The sequence below is a fragment of the Cynoglossus semilaevis genome, chromosome 17 (assembly GCF_000523025.1).
Source record: "Cynoglossus semilaevis isolate Cse_v1.0 chromosome 17, Cse_v1.0, whole genome shotgun sequence".
In the NCBI taxonomy this organism is placed as follows: Eukaryota; Metazoa; Chordata; class Actinopteri; order Pleuronectiformes; family Cynoglossidae; genus Cynoglossus; species Cynoglossus semilaevis.
Window position 1 is genome coordinate 2729771 of NC_024323.1, and position 20550 is coordinate 2750320.

General features: G+C 41.4%; 1 protein-coding gene and 1 pseudogene across 4 annotated transcripts; both read right to left on the reverse strand.

Annotated features, from left to right (window-relative positions):
• Nucleotides 1-7681: 7681 nt before the first annotated feature.
• On the reverse strand, nucleotides 7682-9928 carry LOC103392733 (acid-sensing ion channel 2 pseudogene; annotated as a pseudogene).
• A 790-nt stretch (nucleotides 9929-10718) lies between these two features.
• Nucleotides 10719-20465, reverse strand: hrob (homologous recombination factor with OB-fold). 4 transcript variants are annotated; one of them, XR_003052478.1, is made up of 11 exons: nucleotides 20258-20465; nucleotides 20057-20107; nucleotides 19006-19962; nucleotides 18672-18755; nucleotides 17717-17851; nucleotides 16607-16715; nucleotides 15561-15646; nucleotides 15317-15439; nucleotides 14976-15201; nucleotides 13978-14100; nucleotides 10719-12036 (listed from the first exon to the last, which is right to left on the reverse strand). XR_003052478.1 is itself a non-coding variant. In XM_008329299.3 (10 exons), exons 1-10 carry the CDS (start codon nucleotides 20267-20269, stop codon nucleotides 14051-14053), a joined length of 1839 nt encoding a protein of 612 aa, XP_008327521.1. In that variant the 5' UTR covers nucleotides 20270-20465; the 3' UTR covers nucleotides 12043-14050. The 4 variants fall into 4 exon arrangements, 2 of the variants coding, with proteins under 2 accessions (XP_008327521.1, XP_008327522.1); XR_522937.3 differs by having other exon boundaries at nucleotides 14970-15201; XM_008329299.3 differs by lacking the exon at nucleotides 10719-12036 and having other exon boundaries at nucleotides 12043-14100; nucleotides 14970-15201.
• Between the last annotated feature and the right edge of the window lie 85 nt (nucleotides 20466-20550).

Consider the following 20550-nt stretch of genomic DNA (forward strand, 5'->3'; position numbering starts at 1 on the left):
TATTCTGAAAATAACGTGAGCCCAGGCAGTCTGCTCTTCGCCCCATCTCTAAAATGGGCTCCAATTTCAGATGCCAGCTGTTGGGACAACCAAACAAAATGTGTTCAATATACTTAATATTCAGCAAAGACTACTGCGGTGGCTTAATGAGAAACCTGACAGGGCAAAACTCTGCCACCGCAGCTGCATGAAAATGTGATTTTAACCTTCAGCACTTACAGAGGCCACAATGCACACTGTATTTACTGACAAATCAATTACATTCATTTCCAAACAGGATGAATCCACAGCCTCAGTTTTGAACTTTGAACTTCCAACCTCAGGTTGGCAGTAAAGTTCCCTGAATAGCCGTTAATGCACTGAACACATATATTAACTGTGGAACGTCTTTATACCAATGCAATATTTAAACTTCTGCAGTGCCCTCAGAAAAAAAACTGTCCAAACTATTTGAATTTTGATCTGATAAGTTACAATCACAATTAATCATGATTAATTGAGATAATGAGGAAATATTGATTTGAGACCAAATCAAAATATGCTAACATGTAGCTCAAAACTTTCCACATGAAGATACGGATTTTAGTGATTATCTCGCATCTTGACAAGTTAAGCTAAGTGTTCCTCAATGTGTGCAAATAACAACTGGTGTATTCAGTGTGAGTTAGCGCAGTGATAATTTGACAGTGAAATTATTAGATATGCAGTGCAGATCATTCTGTCCACGTCTTATCATGTGGCAAGTTTTATTCGGCTTAATGTTCACAAAATAATTAATGCAGTCGACGCATACATTTTGACAGCACTAGTATTTACTTAGAAAATGTCAGTAAGAACATTTTTTTGTTATCCCAGGATGGTAAGTCATATTTTCTGTATGACATAAACACATTCAGACTGACTCCATGTGGCAGCGCTTCATCACACTCAACCACAGACATGTTCTGTTCTGTCCTACACCTCCTCCTCCTCCTCCTCCTCCACCTCCACCTGGGACTGAGATGAAGTGCTTGTATGGACAGGCTCCTGTCTAATGGGCCATTACTCTCTACACCCAACCAGGTCGCTCTTCTCACCTCTCCGGTGTGAATGACAACCAACATTCAGACTCAAACTAAGATTTCTTGTCCTGACACCGGGTCCCATCAGTCACACTCGCTGACATCTGTCTCTTCCACCAACCGTTTTCTGTCCTTCTCAGTGGTTCAGTTGGTTAATAATACATGCACCAGCATGCATGTAGTACGGCGTGGTGCAGCGTTTACAGCTTGATCTGCTCTCTTGCCCCTTCAAGTTAAATCTGAATAAATGTGAGGATGTTCTATTAAAAAAGACAGGACATGTATTGGACGAGTACAACCTCAGCACACGTCTGTAAAAATACTAGGAAAATTTGATGAAAAACACAACATGGGCGGGTGGTGTAAAAACGTCATCTAATATTGAAAGAGCTCTTTCCCGCCTTACCCTTGTGAGATTAGTCTATCTTTGATTTTCCTCTTCTCTCTCTCTCTCTCTCTCTCCCCCTCTCTCTCTCTCACTTCTGTACAGTTCTCTGATGCAGTAATCCATCAAATCACAGTTTCAAGGCCAGGGCTCAAGGTACTGAGTATACATTTGAGACCTAACCCATTAGGTCACATGCGACGGCGGTCCGATATGAAAGTTGCCAAATCCTTTTTGCAGTTTGACAAGACTGTGTTCATTTACCTCGAGTGACTCCAGACTATTGGTATTTTCATTGTTCCTGAACTCCTGTGTATTTAAGTCATTTCAAAAGTGTTAACAACTTAATAAACTCAGCCATGTCTTAGCTAAATGCCTTACTTTTCTATCGGAAATGCAATTTCCACATTTGGAAATGACCAAAAGCACAGTCCACAGACAGTACGTACTCATGCATTTTCATGTAGCCAAAGAAAATTCAAAAGCCTTCATTGGAAAATCATATTTCCAGCTGAGAACTGACAACGTATAGCCACTCAGTCAAGATAACACCTGAGGTGCATGTAATTCCAGGTTTGTGGAAGAACCAATGGAGCCTGAAGACCCCTCACAGTGAAACTCCTGCACCAACCTCTTCCTGCAGATAATATTGTTATTATCTCTACCATGTAACACAATGGGGAAACTTCATAGGTTGTAGTAAAAAGCAGCTTTTTTTCTACCAGATCGCAGTCCAATAAGGTCACAGTCCTGCAAGGTTTCATACGCAAATGGCTTTTCTCTGGTTGTACATATACCTGATAAACAAGACTTGAAAATCATAGATATTTTAGAGATCTGGCGTATTTTATGGTTGGCTTTAAACAGCCAAACACCTAAGTATGCCTGGTATTTGGAGTATTTTATTTGTAATAGTCTTATTGTTCGTGCTTCTGGGAGGCTGTCTGCCACAAGAAAGTGCTTAAGTGAGTGAGCGAGCAGAAGATAATGTTATGTTCCTCTAGTTCCTCTACAAAAATTGTAAGCATTGTAAATAAATAAGTTACTGTTTTAGGAGCGTGGCATCATTCAAATGTTTCCTTTTATGTCAGTCCACCCAGGGAAACCCAAGGAAAACAGCCGAGTTACAATTCTTTCTTTTTCTAATGGAAAACAAGCTGTACTAAGCACGCCACCTGCTGGATCGTAGTGCAGACATAGTCTATCAAAGTACCAAAAAGAACTTTTCAATTGAATTCCAAAACATCCAACCAAAATATGTTTTATGAAGGCAACATAAACATTACACTAAAAAGTGTAACCCTTATTATTTTCAAGAAACATATTTACGAGCGATAATCTTCTAACTCTGTCTAACACGGAGTAAAGTAAAGTTTATTTTTTAGCCAAAACATGAAGCCTTTCTACCAGGTTTTTGCTCCTTTAGGTGCACATTGTGTGTCATTTTGTGTTATATCAGCTATTCTAAGCTATGAATTCATGACATTACTATTATATCAGCTAGAGTTGGTGTTTCCATCTCCTTGGGAAAGAAAAAGTGGCCATCACTGTAAAAGAAACCTGCGTTTTAAATAAAATGTTTTTTTTAAATCTGTCCTAACCTTTAAGATTCAAATTCCACAGCAGAGAACAAGTATAACACCACTGCTCCAGGGCACTGTACTTTTCTCTCTGGATATATTTCCATTCATTTGTAAAATGGTTGACTGTCCACGCTGTAACTGAAGAATTCTGTGGAACGTAAGCACTGCTATAGTTGACGCTGAATAAATCTGAGTGCCAAACACTTGGTGGTGTTAAATGTTAGTTGAATGTGTGTCCTGCATTCTTCCTCACTACACAATGTAATATTGTCACTGTGACAATCACTGTCCCTGTTCCTCTTTCTCACTGCTGCTCACACCGCGTGCTAAGTGCTAACACAGGTGTTTTAACAATGGTGCAACTTCAGCAAGACATGTTGGCACATTACAAAAACAGTACCTGGTCCTAGTGTGGTCAGACATACAGAAATAATGTTTTTGTACAATATTTTACCATCTTCACAATGTATAATCAATAATCTATAAAATAAAGTACGATTATTTCACCCTTTCATCACAGGCCTAGGCTAAACAGTTAGCACAACAGGAACCAGATCCTGTGGCTACGTATTTCCTCTTTGCAGACATTGAACACAACTACGTTATAGGCCAATAATATGTACAGTTGATTAAACACTAAATAAGGAGGAGGTAACTTTTCCTTCTTCTTTTTTCTCCAAATACTTTGATTCCAAATGGAAACCATTCCTAGGTCTGTTCCATTTTCACTTAGCAAGTTTTTAAAAGATAAATGCTAAAGTGACAGTGCATTAGTGCAGCTCTTTAGCTGGAATTGAATGTTAAAATGTGAATTTAATTGCCAGAGAAGGCTTTGGAGCACAGATTACAAGGAACACAGTCCTCTCTAATTAGTGACCAACACCAGTTTTTCTGTTACTGTGTTGAAAAAAAAAATAAAAACAGGACAGAAAAAGAAGTCTAGGAATTAAGACAGTGATAAGGCCACAGGTGTGTGTGTTATGGCTAATTGCTGTCCTTGTTAACACTTAGTACCGTAGCATTTGCAGAGCTAATCCAACAAGGCTCTGGTAGGAGGCACAGACAAGTGGCTAATTAGTGTCTGTGATACAGAGCTTGGGGTCTGGCTGCTATCAGGTGTGTGTGTGTGTGTGTGTGTGTGTGTGTATTATCATCCTCTTTGGTGTGCAGTGCTTCGGGGATCATTTTATTTATGTAACTAAAGCAGTCAGCCAGTACCAGCCCTAAAAGCCATGATAATTTACCCCGGCCGACAGTTACAATAAGTGTCATGTCAGTTTGATCAGTCAGTGTTTAAACATGGTTAGAATCTCACAGGGCAAAACAAACATAACCAAGGGGGAAAAATCGTCTAATTCTCATTAACAAGACACAAGATGCAGACTTATCTCTGTCAGAACTTCCTTTGGGCTGAGCATCACAGAATCGTTTTGGTTTTTTTTTTTTATGTTATTTTAATCACTATATCTAGTAGTGATGACGCACAGATGCTAACACCTCTTATAATTGCCTTGTTCCCAGTAGTATTGAATGTAACACATTGTATTTTTATCTTCTTTTTTTCAACTTTGTTTCGCTACCACAGCTGGGTGCTCATGGTTTGAAATGCCTTTTATCTGTTTGAGCCGCATGAAGCAAAAGATCTATACAATTGGATTTATTGTTCAAACCCACAAAGAACAGGCAACATGGCAATCTGCTCCCGCTAGTAAACAGACAAATGTAGTCCTGTGGGAGACACGGGGCTTCATTTCATATGAAATGTTCTCGCTGAACCCGAGCCACGCTTTCATAATGAGTAAAAACACTATCAGTGATAAGTATTCATGCAGAAATGCTACATTAAAGAGCAGAAGCAGCGGTGGGTATCCTTTTATTTTTACATCACTGACAAACAAAATTTGCTGAAGTGGGTATTCGCGATAACGCCGGTTAGGTGGCAGACATGCTGCCAGTAAAAGGGAAATTAAAAAAGATGGGTTAACTCCACATATGAGGAGATGTTTCTAATGGTGGTAAAGTCCTTCTTCTGTGGTGTGCTCTGCTCAAGCAGTTACGTTACAGTGACTACTGTAACCCCGCCATCCCCCCTACAGTCGTCAGTCAAATGCCAGCTCAGTTCCCTGGAGTGTCATGGTGATGTCGCTGTTTCTGTCACGCACACGTATATTTGTGTGTACTCGTGTGGGTCGCAGCGCCGCGCTCTCTGAGAGCATCCGTGCATGTGCCTGTCTATTTTTGGGGACTTGTTTTTTCACCTTTGCTATCACAAGGTGCCGCAGATGCGAAGGTGTGTCACTGCAACGACAGAGCGGTGAGAGCGAACGAGTCACAGAGGGGAGTGGTGAGGAGTTGAACAGCAGGGAGAAGCAGAGGGCACAGAGGAAGACGTGACTTTGACTGTGGTTGCTGTCAACGTGATTATCTTTGAACTCCGCTTAAGGTCAAAGACTTGTCTAAAAAACAAGCGTGATGGTTACTAAGGAGAGTGGAATAGATACTCTGTGGGCTGAGTGGGAAGGCAGAGAAAAGGCCAGGCTACTTAGCATTAACATTTTGAAGATTGTTAAAAAAACAAAACCATAATAATCACATATTCTCCTGGTGTGCACGGGGTGTGCACTACTCATTGATTATTTCTTTTTGTGTGTGTGTGTGTGTGCAGAATCTCATTTTTTATCTTAGATTAAGAAACGAACAGACACAAACTTGAGGTGCGACAGAGACGTCTGTACTCCCATAATGACCACAGAATAAAGAGCTCTAGAAGTACTTTAGATCCCAGAAGGCTCTTCACATTCTGAGCACATCACCAATCAATTTGATGATGACAAACAAGAAGAAAATGTCACTGCATAAAACATCTGAATCAGCTTAGACCGTCTTTTGACTGGATCCTTCACACTGAGTACAAAAAACTCCCATTCAGTCTAGTGTGAAAAACTTTACTGCAACCTTCTCTGGTAGGACACAGCTGGAGTCTCCAGATCATTTCTTATAATAGTTATTTATTTCTGCTGTAGGGAACCAGAATATTTGTTTTATTTTAGCTGTTCATTTAAAGCAAAGTAATTACAAACAAATCAAGAGTTATTAAAAAGATAAATAAATACGGCATCAGATTGGTATCAGGACCTGCTGATACTCCAGGTTGTAGGGTAGAAATCTGTATAAGCCTTGATAGGGTATGTTAAATAAAGTCAATAAAAAGTGCTGTAAATAATAGGGTTGTGGACAACTGACTGGACCATTACACATGGTCCAGAATATGGATTTGCTAAGATGGGTTTGTTTCTCTTTTTCTTTTTTTTTTTCTTTTTTTGTAGCAGTCACCTGAAGGATTTGCTGGATAAATAAACTACTAAAGGAGACCCAGGAATTATTTTAGCAAATTTTATCCAGGAAAAGGTTTTTCTTTCTGTGTTAAGAAATTCACAACATTCTACTAGAGTTCAAACAAATGGAGAAATCAAGCTGATTTTTGACACTTGTGGGAGCGTGGAACACCTGTGGGGATTTCTGCAGATTCTTAGATGTTGCTGTAGCCGTACGTACAGCCTCTGTGTCTTCAGCATCTAACTGAAGCACATCTTTTGAACCATATGATAAAACACCCTGCCCTCATTACCTGATGTTGTAACATGAGTGAAAGCCTTTCTTTTAACATCCTACTGTGTAATAATATTTAATAATGAAATCCTTCGAGACATCTCCTGAAGACTGTAGCTGCTGTTCTACAACTCCACACTGTAAACAACAGCTTAACACTAGTCAAAGTCTGTCCAGCATTGGTTTATATAATTAGCCATTACAAACACAGCCACATTATGAGTAGCCATAGCTTGATCTGATACTCTGATGTTATCAAAATATTAGAATCAAAGATCAAAAAAAATATATATATATATATATCCGATATCTAAGCCCAAATGCTCACCGTAACTTTGCGCGTCATGCGTAGTCATATGGATGTCCAGTCAAACTGTGCGAACTCATGAATTCAGCTAGACTTACAAGTGTTACGTTTAAATAAGCTGAATAAAATAGTACAGACTGTTGTTTTTTCATATTCCCAGATGTGATTTAAATGTATTTCTCAATTTTTATGTTCATAAATCCTGGCTGATATAAGCGGGATGTTGAGCTTTTCAAGACTTGCTCAGGGCCACGGTGCACGGCACAAAGGATTACAGAAATCAGTGGTGTCCTTGCCAATTTAAAGCAAAGAACAGTAGAATAAATTCAATCTGTGAATGGATTTGACAATAGTTTGCAGACACATTAACATGATTTGTTAATGCAGCTAACAATATCCTTAGCCAGAATTTCTCAGAAATGTTTTTTTTAAAAGATTATAAAAGGCTGCACCAACCTCAGGCTTGTCCCTGAAGAAATAAACAAACCTAAAACATGTCGGTCACAAATATAATGCTTTTTAAAAACTTGTCGCCTTTCCACACAAGGTAAACGCAATGCAATGCTTCCAACACATTTGCCAGTTGGCTCCATTGACAATTAGTCTCAGACAGTCCAAGTTTGCAACAAGTGGGATTTCCTAAAATGATGTCCAAAATAAATCTGCGCCAACTCATGCTGGTTTCAAACTGCCGGGACAAACGTGTTGAAACAAAACTATCAAATACTCAGTTCAGTCAGTACAACAAACCAGAAACTATCCAGGTAGCAGCATATTTCTTGGCTGTACCAGACAAACGCAGGTACACAAAATCATTTGAGTGCTCTCATTTGTAATAAAATAACAAACAAAACTTTTTTTTTTTCTGGAGAGAGAAAATTAAGTGCCTGAGGGTTTTGAGGTAAAATTACTTCTCACCATGGCCAAAGACAAAGCAATTGTTTTTCCTTGGTGACTGTAAAATCACACACCTGTTGCCCAACTCTGTGCGCTCACAAGCACTTTTTATGACGAGGCTTAAAACAAGAACAAGAAAACAGCAAAAACCTACACACACAGCTCGAGACGAAACAGTCCAGGGAGAAATCACAGCGGGGGACTCCATGCATAGCAGCAAAGAATTTCTTGTAAGGCTCAGAAATGCAACCTAAAAACTTTACACTGCACGACGACAGATAAGACATCCGAGAACATTGCTGACATGAGGGGGTAAAAAAGATAAGAGTACTCACGGTTTTGAAGTCAGCGTGGCTGCACTCTTGGCCTTGATAGCGACAGTAGAGCATCATCTCCTTCAGGTCGTGGCCGACCCTCTCCATGAACTCCCTCATGCTGAACGGTGTGGGCTTATACTTGGTGAAGTTGGCTTTGTCCAGCAGGGTAGCCAGTACTTCGGTCTCAGCCAGGTGTGGCTGTGGAATGTTCAGGTGCACATCCAAAAGGGCCATCAGTTCTCCAGCATGATATAGATCATTGCGTGTGAGGGGACTGAAGCGGTATGTGTTAAGGTTACAAATAGTCACAGCGGGGAACACCAGGCTGCCGGATACTACTGCATCCACACTGGTCACGTGGGGGTAGGAGAGGAAATAGGCCAGACGTTCAGCACTTTCCAGAGCTAAGAGTCCCAGGCAGGCCAGCAGGGCTGCAGCCCAGAGTAAGCGGCGCACGCTGGGCTGACCATAAGGAAAAACAAAGCGCAGGCCATGCAAGGTGCTGGCGTGGGCGAAGGCCTGCCAGGAGGTGGGACGTAAGTTGGAGCTCTCCTGACTCCCACAGTGCTCCTTCAGATCCATCATCAGCCCTCCAGCTCCTCAGCCAGGGAGCCCCTGGTGAAGTCACACCTGCGCAGGCAGAGAGGAGACATCAATTTAAACCACGTGATTATTGCAACAGCTGTGTTTGCCACATCATATACAGCACACATACGGGGCTGCAGACAGGAAGGGACTTCCTCAGCAATCATTCATGGAAACACAACAGACGGGAAGCCAAACATCGGACCACCACTACTCCACCAACAACAACGACAAAGTTGGAGCTGAGGGAGAAAAACTCTCTCCCCTGAGCAGCTCTCTGTTCACCTCCTCTCTCATTCAATTCCCTCAGTCACTTTAACCGCCGGCAGCTTGTTCTACACCCACCTCCACATTCTTTCACACATATCCACTCAACATACACATACACCCCGCACCCCCACCCCCCCAACATCCTCCGGGCCTCAGCACTTGATTTCATTGACAAGAATCCAAGAGTCAAGTCCTCTGTGACACCAGGAGTGGGAGGTGAGTGTCGGTGAATCTGCGACCCAATCAAAGCTGTTGTTTTTAAATTCAACAAAACACACACAAACACACAGTCACAGACGAGGGTGCTCACTCATCCATGCACGCATGCACGCGCACACGCAGGTTACTCTGGATCTCCCATGCCTTCCAAATACAGATAAGCCATAGCACCTCTTGCGTTCAGCCTAGTGAGGAGCCATCCAGCCGGCGTGAGTGTGTGAGTCTGAGAGTGTGATTGTGCGTGTGTGGGAGAGAGAGAGAGAGACAGAGAGAGTGTGTGTGTGCATGAGAGCGCGAGAGAGAGCCCTGTTGATGTTCAGAGCTGCTGGTTAGTCTTGCAAGCAGATCCAAACTCCACCTGATTTCCTCTTCCCAGAGACACCTGCTTCTCCTCCTCTTCCCAGCTCCTCTGTGGCAGCGGCGAACAGCAGCGGAGTCGGTACAGACCGGAGTCGCACACACACCAACACATGCTCTCGCAGAAGTGAGAGCGGGAGAGAGAAAGGGAGAGGGAGAGAAAGGGGGGAGATGGGAGGAGGAGTGATGAAGAAGAGGGTCGGCGACACTCTCCCCGCTTACTCTCTCCTCAGCCAAGTCTGGTGCTGAATTGGTTTCTTCCTCCGTTCATCTGTCCCTGTGCCTCTGCTGTCTCCACATCGTTTCACCGCACTAACAGAGTTATGGATGGATGGATGGATGGATGGATGGATGGGGCATTTGTCATGGGAAGTGAAGCAGACTTGTTAGACCGAGGAGGACACAGGGATGATGGGTGGTTTTTACGTGTTTTTTTTCTCACAATTATTACTACTTTTTAGTACAACTAGTTCATACTATTCCTATTATGAATGTGAGAATGTATGTGTATGGGTTTATATACACGTTTGGACCTGATTTTTTTTTTTATCTTACAAACCTACCTAAGTTATTCTGACCAGACTGTTAAAATGTCCTAAAATATCATTACATGTGCTATGCAACATGACACAGCTCCCTGTGGAATGGCGGTGTTAACCTACTGGTTGCCACATACCTCAGCCTGTAGTCCGTACAGGTTACTGCACAAAACTCAGTTGTGGGTGAATATATGACAAATGCAGTGAAGAGCCAACTAATGAAAAACTGTCTTATTAATGAGCTAAATGTTGGACCGAGCTGGAGAGTAGGACAGTTCAAAACAAACAGCAAAGAAATAAAGCTTGGCGCCATCTACAGTCCAAACTACAGCAATGAAAGTTTACCAGAATGAAAGAACCAGACATAGAAAAGAGGTCAGGTCACACAAAAGATAATTGTCATGCTAAGTTGGCGCCTCTCTGGGAACTGTGGGTAAAAACACCAATAAACCAACAACAGTAAATGAAATTAAAAATATTTTTAATTTTCACATGAAAGATGGCAAAAGCAAAAACCTCTTGTTCATGGGCCAATGTCGGAAGAAGGCCCACATTCTTCAGACAACATTAAAAATTTAGGATCACATTGTTGAATTACAAACCACCTGCAGTGAGCCTTATTTCTAGCTAAGTTATAGGGCAATTACTGTAAAGCTCTAATTAAGTGATTAAAAAGTAATGAGCAGCCAAAGTGGCAGGCTTACAAATAAATATTTAGACCCCTTGGGTTAAAACCTTAGAAAAGAGTAAAGAGTAGTAGGTTTATTAAATCTTCTCTAACCTTGGACTCTAAGAGGGGGAAAAAACCACCTTCAGAACAAATTACATTAGCTTAAGATAATTAGTCCCACCAATTAAAGTAAGCTAACAGCTCTAACTTAGCATCTGTCACATTACCCTGTGGTTTAACCCCCAAAACCTTCCAAGTACAATATTACCACAAGTAAGTGAAATAGTAATAGTTTTTTTTAAAGAGCTTAACTGACTTTGCCCATTAGCTACATTACTTGTTTTTTCTTGTATTTTCTTCATTCCTCCTAGTAGTATCCGACATAAAACGTGTCACGTGGATCACAAAAATGACTTCCATACTGGTTCGGTCGTGACCCAGGTTAACAAAGTTAATTGGACTAGTGTTGGTCGAAGACCATCCAGGAAGGAAAGAGGACGAGGTGTTAGGAGGCTGAGAGAGGAGGAGGTGGATGGTGTAAAAACAGAAGAGGCGGGGGACAGGGTGGAGGCAGATGATGATCTGTGGCCAGAAAAGTCCAAGCTACAAATGAGGGGCAGTGGTTTAACTCAACCACTGGTTTAATAATCCACAGCAGGAAAGAAGCTCTAATGAATAAACCATATGACAGTACAGCCCTGGGTTTCTATTGTTGTGTTAGGTCCACACGCATTTACACCAACAAGCTCTGCCGGTCCATCAGATTTGTTCTCCCAAATGAAATTCGCTCTCCTCTTAGACAGCTGCAGGCTTTGCTGGTTTCTTAACAACTTAATTAAGCAAATCTCCCCTTTTCACACTGAGGTAATGAGCATAGTTTTACAGGGATTAAAAAGTCTCCAGAGTTGAGAACAGGGCTTTATGCTTTAGTAATCTTATCTGCTTTTATCCATCAGGCCAACGTTGTATCTGCAAGACAAATGGGGCCATTAGCAGTCCCAGCCTTATATTCATGTCTGTTTAATTGGCAACTTGTTGATGCTCAACAGCTTTCAACAAAATTAAGAAGTACAGGTTTAATATTTGTCTTTGAATTACGCGGTAAATCCTCACAGCTCTTCTATGTAACTATTATTCTTAGCTCAGTTGGTAAAGAATCAGTCTTCTATCCAGCAAGTGGGGGGTTTGAATCCAGCTGCATCTCCATGTGTCTTGTTCACGGCCATGCATCTGGTCCCTGACTCAAGAAATGACAGATGTTTAGACACTAGAAAAAAGGTGAAGCTGATGCTGTGTGTGGATTATTTGATGGTAAGCTGATAACAACTGAAAGTCATTTTCTTTTTACTCTAAATATCAGATTATTAGAGGCCTCTGTAAATGTCTTTTAAATGACAACCCATTAATCTTTTATATAAAAAAAATTAAATGAACTAAGATATCTAGTTTCAAAAGTGAAATCCTGGAAGTAGATCAGAAATTGCAATTCTGTAAACAACTCTGTGTGGGGAACGGACAATTTAAAAGGACAGTTGTTGTTTTTTTTTTAAATAATAAAAAAAAAATTGTAAATCATTCAAGCACTGACTTTTTATAAATACTATCAGAAATAGCCTGTTGATAATGGAGAACAGAAGTGAATGAGCACAGACGGATGGTTTACAAGAGGCCAAATTAATCGACTCTCTTAATAAGTACTTTTATTATCATGACTCCTGAGACCTACGTACGATATTGACTAATGCTGTGCCATGGTTATTTTGTATGCTACCCTCTAGTGGTACTTTAACGTAGGGCAACTGCTTTCAAGAAGAATTTAATATCAGTAAGTTTCTCCAACGCTGCAAAATATGGAGTTTTATAATTCTGAGCTGAGCCTGATTAAACACGGAAACGGTGTTGTCACAATGTTAGACAATTCAAAATGTTTTTTAATGTCAATTATTCTTTACGTGACCAGAAAAGGGTACTTTTTTTTTGTGCGGCCCAGTAACAGCCAGTACCAGGGACTTGTATTCCTAGCTAATTTAATTACTCTACCACAAGCTTTGGATATTGTTTTTAGGGACAAAATTATGTAAAACATTATTCTTAGCATTTTTAAAACTGAGGGGAGTGCAAAATTTGTGCAAGCTGGTCTTTCTGTGTAAAGTCCATACACATGAGGTACTTCTGTAGTAACTGGATATCCGAAGCAGCCGGATTTGGCAACACTGTCACGCTGCTCATCCCAAATGAATGTAAATGCCCTTAATTTAAGCCAAGAGTCAGCACTTTACCCTCACAGCCGCTCCCTAACTCAAAATCCATGGTTCAATTTGATTCAGAACCAAAACAGCCAAAGCTGTATCATAGAATGGTGTAAATGTGTTAGTCACACACCATAAAGCATAAGGGAAAAATGTAATTACAGCAATACAGCGAATATACCTTATTCCTTTCATCTTTCCAGCCTGAACCGGGACATTTCTGCAGCAGCAGCGTCAGAGACACAACAACAAAGAGGCAGAGGATTAAGAGGAATCAGTGTTCCTGAGGCACGGTTCAAGCAGGAACCTCAGGATCTAAGGCTCAGGTCCTATTGAGAGAGGTATCAACAGACATCGTTGATCCCAACAAAAATCCACCCAAAGTCAGGCAGGGCCGTGCACTTTTCACTCAGGCACATATCGGAGGACTCAAGCTGACCTTTCTGTTGCCTCAACAAAATAACCTCTAACACGCGGTGTGAAAAGTTGGCTCACATTTGATCCACTTCACTCTCGGTGCCCGCTAAATGGAGTCAGCCAAAATTAAATTAAAAAAAAAAGAAGAAAACGGCAGAACAACACACTCAAACAGTCCGACTCTCTCTTGTTTTGGCATAATTAACAGACCAGTACTGCCTGTATTTGTCTTTAAATTTATGATCAAGTTATTGCTACAATGAAGAAAAAATAAATATTTTATTTAAAAAAAATAATATCACACAGTCTCTCTAATTATATTTTTTCTTTTTTATAACAAGACAAGTTGAGCTGAAATCAAATAGAGTGTGCTGCTGCAGCCTTGGATTTAATGAGCACATGTTGGTTTTGGATGGATGTGTCCTCAACACACAGTGAATGGATTTGAAGAAAGAAAAAGAATAATTCCAAAAGAAAGTGTCCACATCATGTTTTTTCAGTGGTCTTATTACCTGCTTAGTATCTAAGAGGGTCAGTTATGAACAGAAGTTCTTTGTTACTGATGTACATTCACATCAGACGCCGTCAGCAGGGGTCTTCTGGTACCTCTCCCAGCAGCTCATCCAGGTCGTCATCTGCACAACACAACACAGAGACATTTAAGAGCGTCACACTTTGTCTCCACAACCACATCAGCAGCACTGGTGTTTGGAAAACTTTCCTTGGAGCAGTGGTTTCCAATGTGGGGAGCGGGGGGGCGGGGGGGGGACAGAGGGCATGGAGGGGAAAGCAAGGCTTATTTTCAATTGTATTTTCTTTGTTCAATGATCATAGCAGTTTCGTGACATTTTTGTGTTTCAAATAAAAGGAACCCCCTGTTTGCTAATCGGTCACGTGACCTTTTCTATGAAGTTTGAATCTCATCCTTGAGTGGGGTTTTCTTTCTGGTTTCTGCATAGATCCCAAAAAGATTGAGAATCTACTTTACAAATGACCACTGAAAAATAATCTACCCATCTTGCAACCTTTTGCCTTTTTCCAGTGACTGCTGTATCTGTTGTACATGTGCGTACTTATGCAGAAGTGCTGACTTAAATGCAGTCACAGACACTATTGGCAGCTATGAAGCTCAGCTCAGTTTGTTTGTTTTTTTCAGAATTTGTACCCAGCTCACTTGATAATTAACTTGTTTTTTTTTAAAAATTGTCTCCAAGGTAATCTCCTCATGAAAACGTTTTACGTGGCAATCTAATGTGGAAATAAAATCCTGTGTTGCCGTTCTCATACACTGAAGGTCTGCAAGTTCATTCAACACCATTTATTATGTGAAAGAATTAGCAGAACTCCACTAGTTTGACTGGCTAGTAGCCATAGATTCCTGGTCTTCTTTGTTGAACTGCATGGTTTTTAAATTGTTTCCTTTTTTCTAAGCACATCATTTTAGACGTGAATGGATGAATAAATATTTGTCTTGTTGTCTCTAGTTTTATTAAACAATAAAGACCTTGACCTGCGTCCCAGTCTGGGTCCTGTAGTACTGCACTGCCGTCAGGCTGCTCACGGCCACAGCCAGAGGTCACTCCGACGGCCACTGCAGTTTGGGGGTCGCAGCCTCCTTCTGAACATTTTTCACCTTCACGCCCCTCCTCGTCCTCGTCGTCAAACACCAGCTGCATCTGAGATACTGGCTCTGGGCAGATGTTGCGAGACGGAGCTGGTGACTGCAAAACTGGCTCCTTGACGGAGAGTGGGGGAGGGGGTAAAAACACTGTGAGAGCCAGGCTGACAGAGTAATTGTGCATGACTGATTTAATATTTGTTTGAGTGCCTCTTTTTAGCGCTATCACTCACTAGAACCAGCGGGGGCAGTTGGGTGGAGGACACACTGGCTCCATCAGCGGTGTAGATTCTCAGAAGGTTGTTGGGTGTCACATTCAGGTAATGGTTGCGATGGGAGGGAGAAAACACACCCACCTGAAGCCAAGAGCAAAACAAGAATTACCATAACAAACAAGCATGAGACAGCTGCTAAGACAAGAAAGGCAGGTTTTATATGCTAAATAATTTTGACAGAACCAGTAGCAGTGTGTTTTACCTGTTTAAGCAGCAGTACTACTCCAGCCTTAAGGTCGTCCCTTCTGCCCTCTAGGAGACGCCGATGGACAGTTCCCTGCATCTCGCCTTTGTTAAAACACAACAAGAATATTCTTGCATTAATAATTAATTGTGTAAAATGGCAGGACGTAAAGAAAACGAAATCTGATGTAAAACTTTACATTTATGTCATTTTAAATCTTTCTCAAATTATTCACTGCTAATGTTTTGTCTTTTCGTTCATGCTTGCGACAACAACCTGAACACAATGCAATGGCAGCAGATGGTTACAAAGTAAAAAACTAAAACAAAAAAAAATCTTTGTGGCTTTTTTTAACTCCTGTGACTCTATGCTAAACTAAACTAAACAGGCACAAGTTTATTTTTTATTTATTTTATAACATGTACTTTTTGCACCATTTTTGCTTGATGCTGCTCTGCGGGATTCTATTGTAAAACCTGCCTCGGATCGAAAAATACTGGTAAACACTGCTCTATACTCTCATAATCATCACATGTCGTTATCAGCTCCAGAGAGAAATTAGTGGCGAAAAGAACGATGCTGGAGGTAAAGTACATAAATGACACGCAGGCCTCAACTGGTGTCAGAAACATTGAATACAAGCCCCCGGCTGACGGCAATCTACTGCAATAGAATCACTAATAAGCACTTAGGTCTGACGTGGAGACTAACATCCACTTCAGAGCGTTAATAATCTGAACATCTCATGTGGCTGTTCTCTGGGGGCCATGGCAACAGGCTGGAGCATGGATCTGACAAAGGGTGGAAAAAAATAAACAGAGCAGCAGAATATAATATAATAATAATATAATAATAATATAATAAAATACAATATAATATAATAGTAGGAAACAGAATGTGTGCTGATTGGATCAAACAATTTTTCCACTCTCTTCACATAATACCCTAAGAATTGTTCTCTTTGTCTTCAACTGGAGCGGCCCTGGCCCAGTGGTAAGAGTAACAGGCATGTCAGAATGTTAGGATTCCAAACTGGCAAATTGACTCTGCATTCTGCACAGTACCTGTCGGGTCTTTAAACACAACCTTGGCATCGGTGTGTGTGTAATTGATGGTCTTCAAAACCACCGCCATGTTTGGAACTTTGTTGTTCACCAGTTGTTTCAGTGCAGCCTGAGAACAGAGTACACATTATAGTGATGATCTTCCATTTTGAAACCATAGAGACCTGTGGAAGAATCATGAAAACGTTTGCAGTCTCTCTGTCTGTCATTGGTCCTTTGCTAAAGCTTAACACTGAAGCTTGAGTTCGTACTTCAGCTCTGCTGTGAAGCACCAAGAGTCGGGGAGATTTTCTTCTTACTGTTCAGTCACACGGTGAGTGACATCCATGGTTTGTATGTTAACGGGAAACCGGGATTTTCGGAGACTGATGTTCATGTAAGCAGCTTAACCTGAAGGGGCTTAAACACGGATCTGCCACGTGTGCATGTGAACACAGCTGGTGAAAAGTCAGCACGACATTAAGTCAACATTTGAAAATCTCTCCTTAAAACCGCCACTCAAAAACACAGACGTGCTGCTCGGTAAAGACCGAGGCGAACAAAGCAACACAAATACAGCGGAGTGTGTCTGTTTAAATAATTGATGACCATCTTAGGAATTAAAATTACACAACACCTCCACCACGCAGAGTCATTTGTCCTGATTACGCCAACAGACTTTAGGTAGTTACTCAGTCTCTTATGATGAGCAGAACCAATGAGAAAAAGTACTTGACCCAAATTCTACCACATACAGCGCTACACGTGTAAAAGTGTCTCAGTAAGACAGTTTTTAGCGAAGACTCCGGACCAACTTTTTTGCTTGAGTAGTGCTGGTGTTCCTAAATTAAATGCTTTGTAGTGCCAGCAAAAATAAAAAAAACAACATATTTACAGAGCTGTTGTCTTCACGTTTATATTTCTTCAATTCCTGGGAGTATATCAGTATGGTGTTCAACTATAAAGGCCAGGCCTGTTTTGTTTTTTTTAGGTAAATTGACACTGGAACATTATTATACTTCATTACATACACTTGCAATGTGCTGTTGTATTTGAGAGATTTTTTCTGTATGTGTTTTTAAGTCTTTAAAGATTAACAAGAATAAAAACGTGATAGTGGAGACATATCACCTTTCGAAGAACCATAACCACACTATAGGAGTGCAAGAAGCACGTAGGGTTCCTCTCGTCCAATCCCATCTCCTTCATCATCAGTGCCCAGGCAGCGCCGCTGAAGTCGTCATCCTCCATTTGTGAGCTGGAAACCTTCAAAGCGAGAACAAAAACACTTGGCTCACAGCGACCACTTCACTGACGTGGCTCCTGACTTATCATTTGAATTCTATGTTACTCTTTGTAAAAAGTTGCCTTTCTTCAAAGTGCTTTTTGTGGTTCTATTTTTCAGTCAGTCAGTTTGATGCTGATAGATTGATTGTGTGGAAATTCATTTCACGCACTGCAGGTTGGAAATCCCGACTGTCTGGGTTTGGTATCAGGCAGCTTGAGAGAGAAATGTTGTGAAAGCAGGCTTTTATCAATGGGTATCAAAATCCAAAGTAAGTTTCCATAAACATCTGCTAAGGAACCTGAACAAATGTCACAGTGTCTTCATTATTAATTACTGCTCCTCTGTTTCACACTATGGGGTATGTTCTATGATGTACAGAAGCAAGAAAATAATGGGTGATGGCTATTTAACCACAATATGTAATCTGACCACTAAATGTTGGGGTCCCCAACAGGTTGTAAACAATTTCAATTTTAATTTAATTTACTGTTTCACAGTAGTGAAATTTCTTATTTGTTTGTTTGTTGGGGGGGGGGGTACACTATCATTAAGTATGCAAAGGACTAGAGTATTTATAATAAATACAGCTCTAATTTCGAACCAATGAGAAAGTAGGTTGACAATCTAGGAAATTTACTCTGTGGATCAAAATATTAAAGACAATACAATGTATTAATCTATAAATAATAACACAATGATAGTTTTAATTCTGGATGTGAGCAGGTTTGATGTTTCGTTAAAGAAATATAAAAACAAGCTTTATTGTGTTTTACCTTTCTTTGTCAGTGCTTTTATTACCTGACTTGGCAACCGAGCTACAGGGCCATGAGCAGGAGTGAAAGGAACAGACACCACGACCGGATCCAGTGTCTGAGCTTCAGGCTGAAAGAAAGGAATCAAATTATAACATCACACATTGTGGGGGGGGGGGGAAAGCACCTGAAATTAGATTTTCTTTGGCAGTTGGCCTTTAATTAGTGCAACTATGACAAACAGGCTGAACGGTGGCTAAAATCCTGGCTCAAATAGGCAATAAGGCAAACTGCTATCATATTTTCTTTCTTAAAAGGCAACACTGACAATTTATAATTAGAAATACTAAAGCAGTATTGCATTGGAGGAGAATACGAACCTGCACTGGCAAAAGTCCAGCAGGGCCAGGGAACCGTCTAGTCCTGCGTTTCTGGACCTCAGAGTTAGGCCTCTTTTTGGGAAGCTTATGGGATGCAGACACTAGCTGGACCAAACGGTTGGTGAGGACAGGTGTGTGAAGAGGATGAGGGCTAAGAATGGAAGAGTTTACAGAGGGCGAGAAAGATGATGGAGGGACCGACTCAAAACCAACAGGAGGCTTAGGTCCCGGAGTGGACCACTGTCTCTGAGGCTGCTGGGGCCTGACAAATGACCTGGAAGCAGGGTTTGCAGCAGGAGAGGCTGCAGTGAGGCCAGAGAAAACATTAGGACTCTGAACAGGAGCTGATGGAAAGCGAGGTCGCAACACTGGTGATCCTAAATGAGCAGCTGACAGAGTCTGAGGGACATTATGTTTAGATGCACCGACAGTGGTCTGATGAGGTGGTGCCTGAGTCCTTCCACAGTTTAGGGGTCTAAGCATCGGGGTTGATGTTAGCCCAGGTGGAGAGTGAGAACGAGCTTGAATCTGTTGTGCCACCTGGCCGTCACACTCATCCAGGTCTGCCAGGTCAACGTCCCAGTCGTCGAAATCATCCTGAGCAGCACAAGGCGTTAGCAACACCTCTGTGCTGCCATGACTTTGTGGTGCTGCTACATTAGGTTTAGTGTTATTTACTGTGGATACATTTGTGCCATGAGACTCTAAGGAGGAAGAGGAGGTGGAGGATCTGGGGGGACAAAGCTGCCTTGAACTCAGAGCCTGTGTGCCACTATCTGATGCTGTGCCATTAGTGGGGACGGCAGATCCTTGTGCACTTTGCCGGAGGCACTTTTTTTCTGGCTCTCTGCGGGTAACAGAGGGGGCTCGGAGCACACTTGATGACACAGCAGCTGTTGCTACAGAGTTGGACGGTCCAGATGCAGAGGGCCCAGTCCAGTCTGTGCCAAGCAAGTCCTGGAGAAATCCATATTAGTGTTAATGTGGTTCAGATTTAGAACAGTGCACTGACAGCTAATTTACAGCTGAAATCAGGTGTGCTGTGATTCACCTCATTGTTGAAGTCGTCCAATGTGCTGAACAGGCTGTTTACTTTACAAGTCTGTAGCAGAAGAAGAAACGATACTCTTGTAACACACAAACGTACACACGTAGCAAAACATTGGTATAATTAACGAAAACGCAGTGTTTATTAAAGTTAGCCATGGGTGACGTTAGCGTAGTTAGCTCACACTAATAATTTGTCACTTACCATTGCAGGCATTAGATACCTCGACAGAACCTGTTTTGCTCGATTTGCATTGATTCAGTAAGACATTTATTGTCATTAAAGATACCCGTATACACATAACTTTACTTTTCTATACAAATCAGCAAACAAACTAAGGAGTTGAACGTAAACTTTGCCTCCCCTGCGGATTGTTTCCGCGCCGTCACGTTCAAACACGACGTACGCACGCACGTGTATATACAAAGATTTTAAAGCAGAGCAAGAGGGTTTATTCTCTCACTTCTCTTTTGGGCTAAAACGGCGCTTCCCCCTTT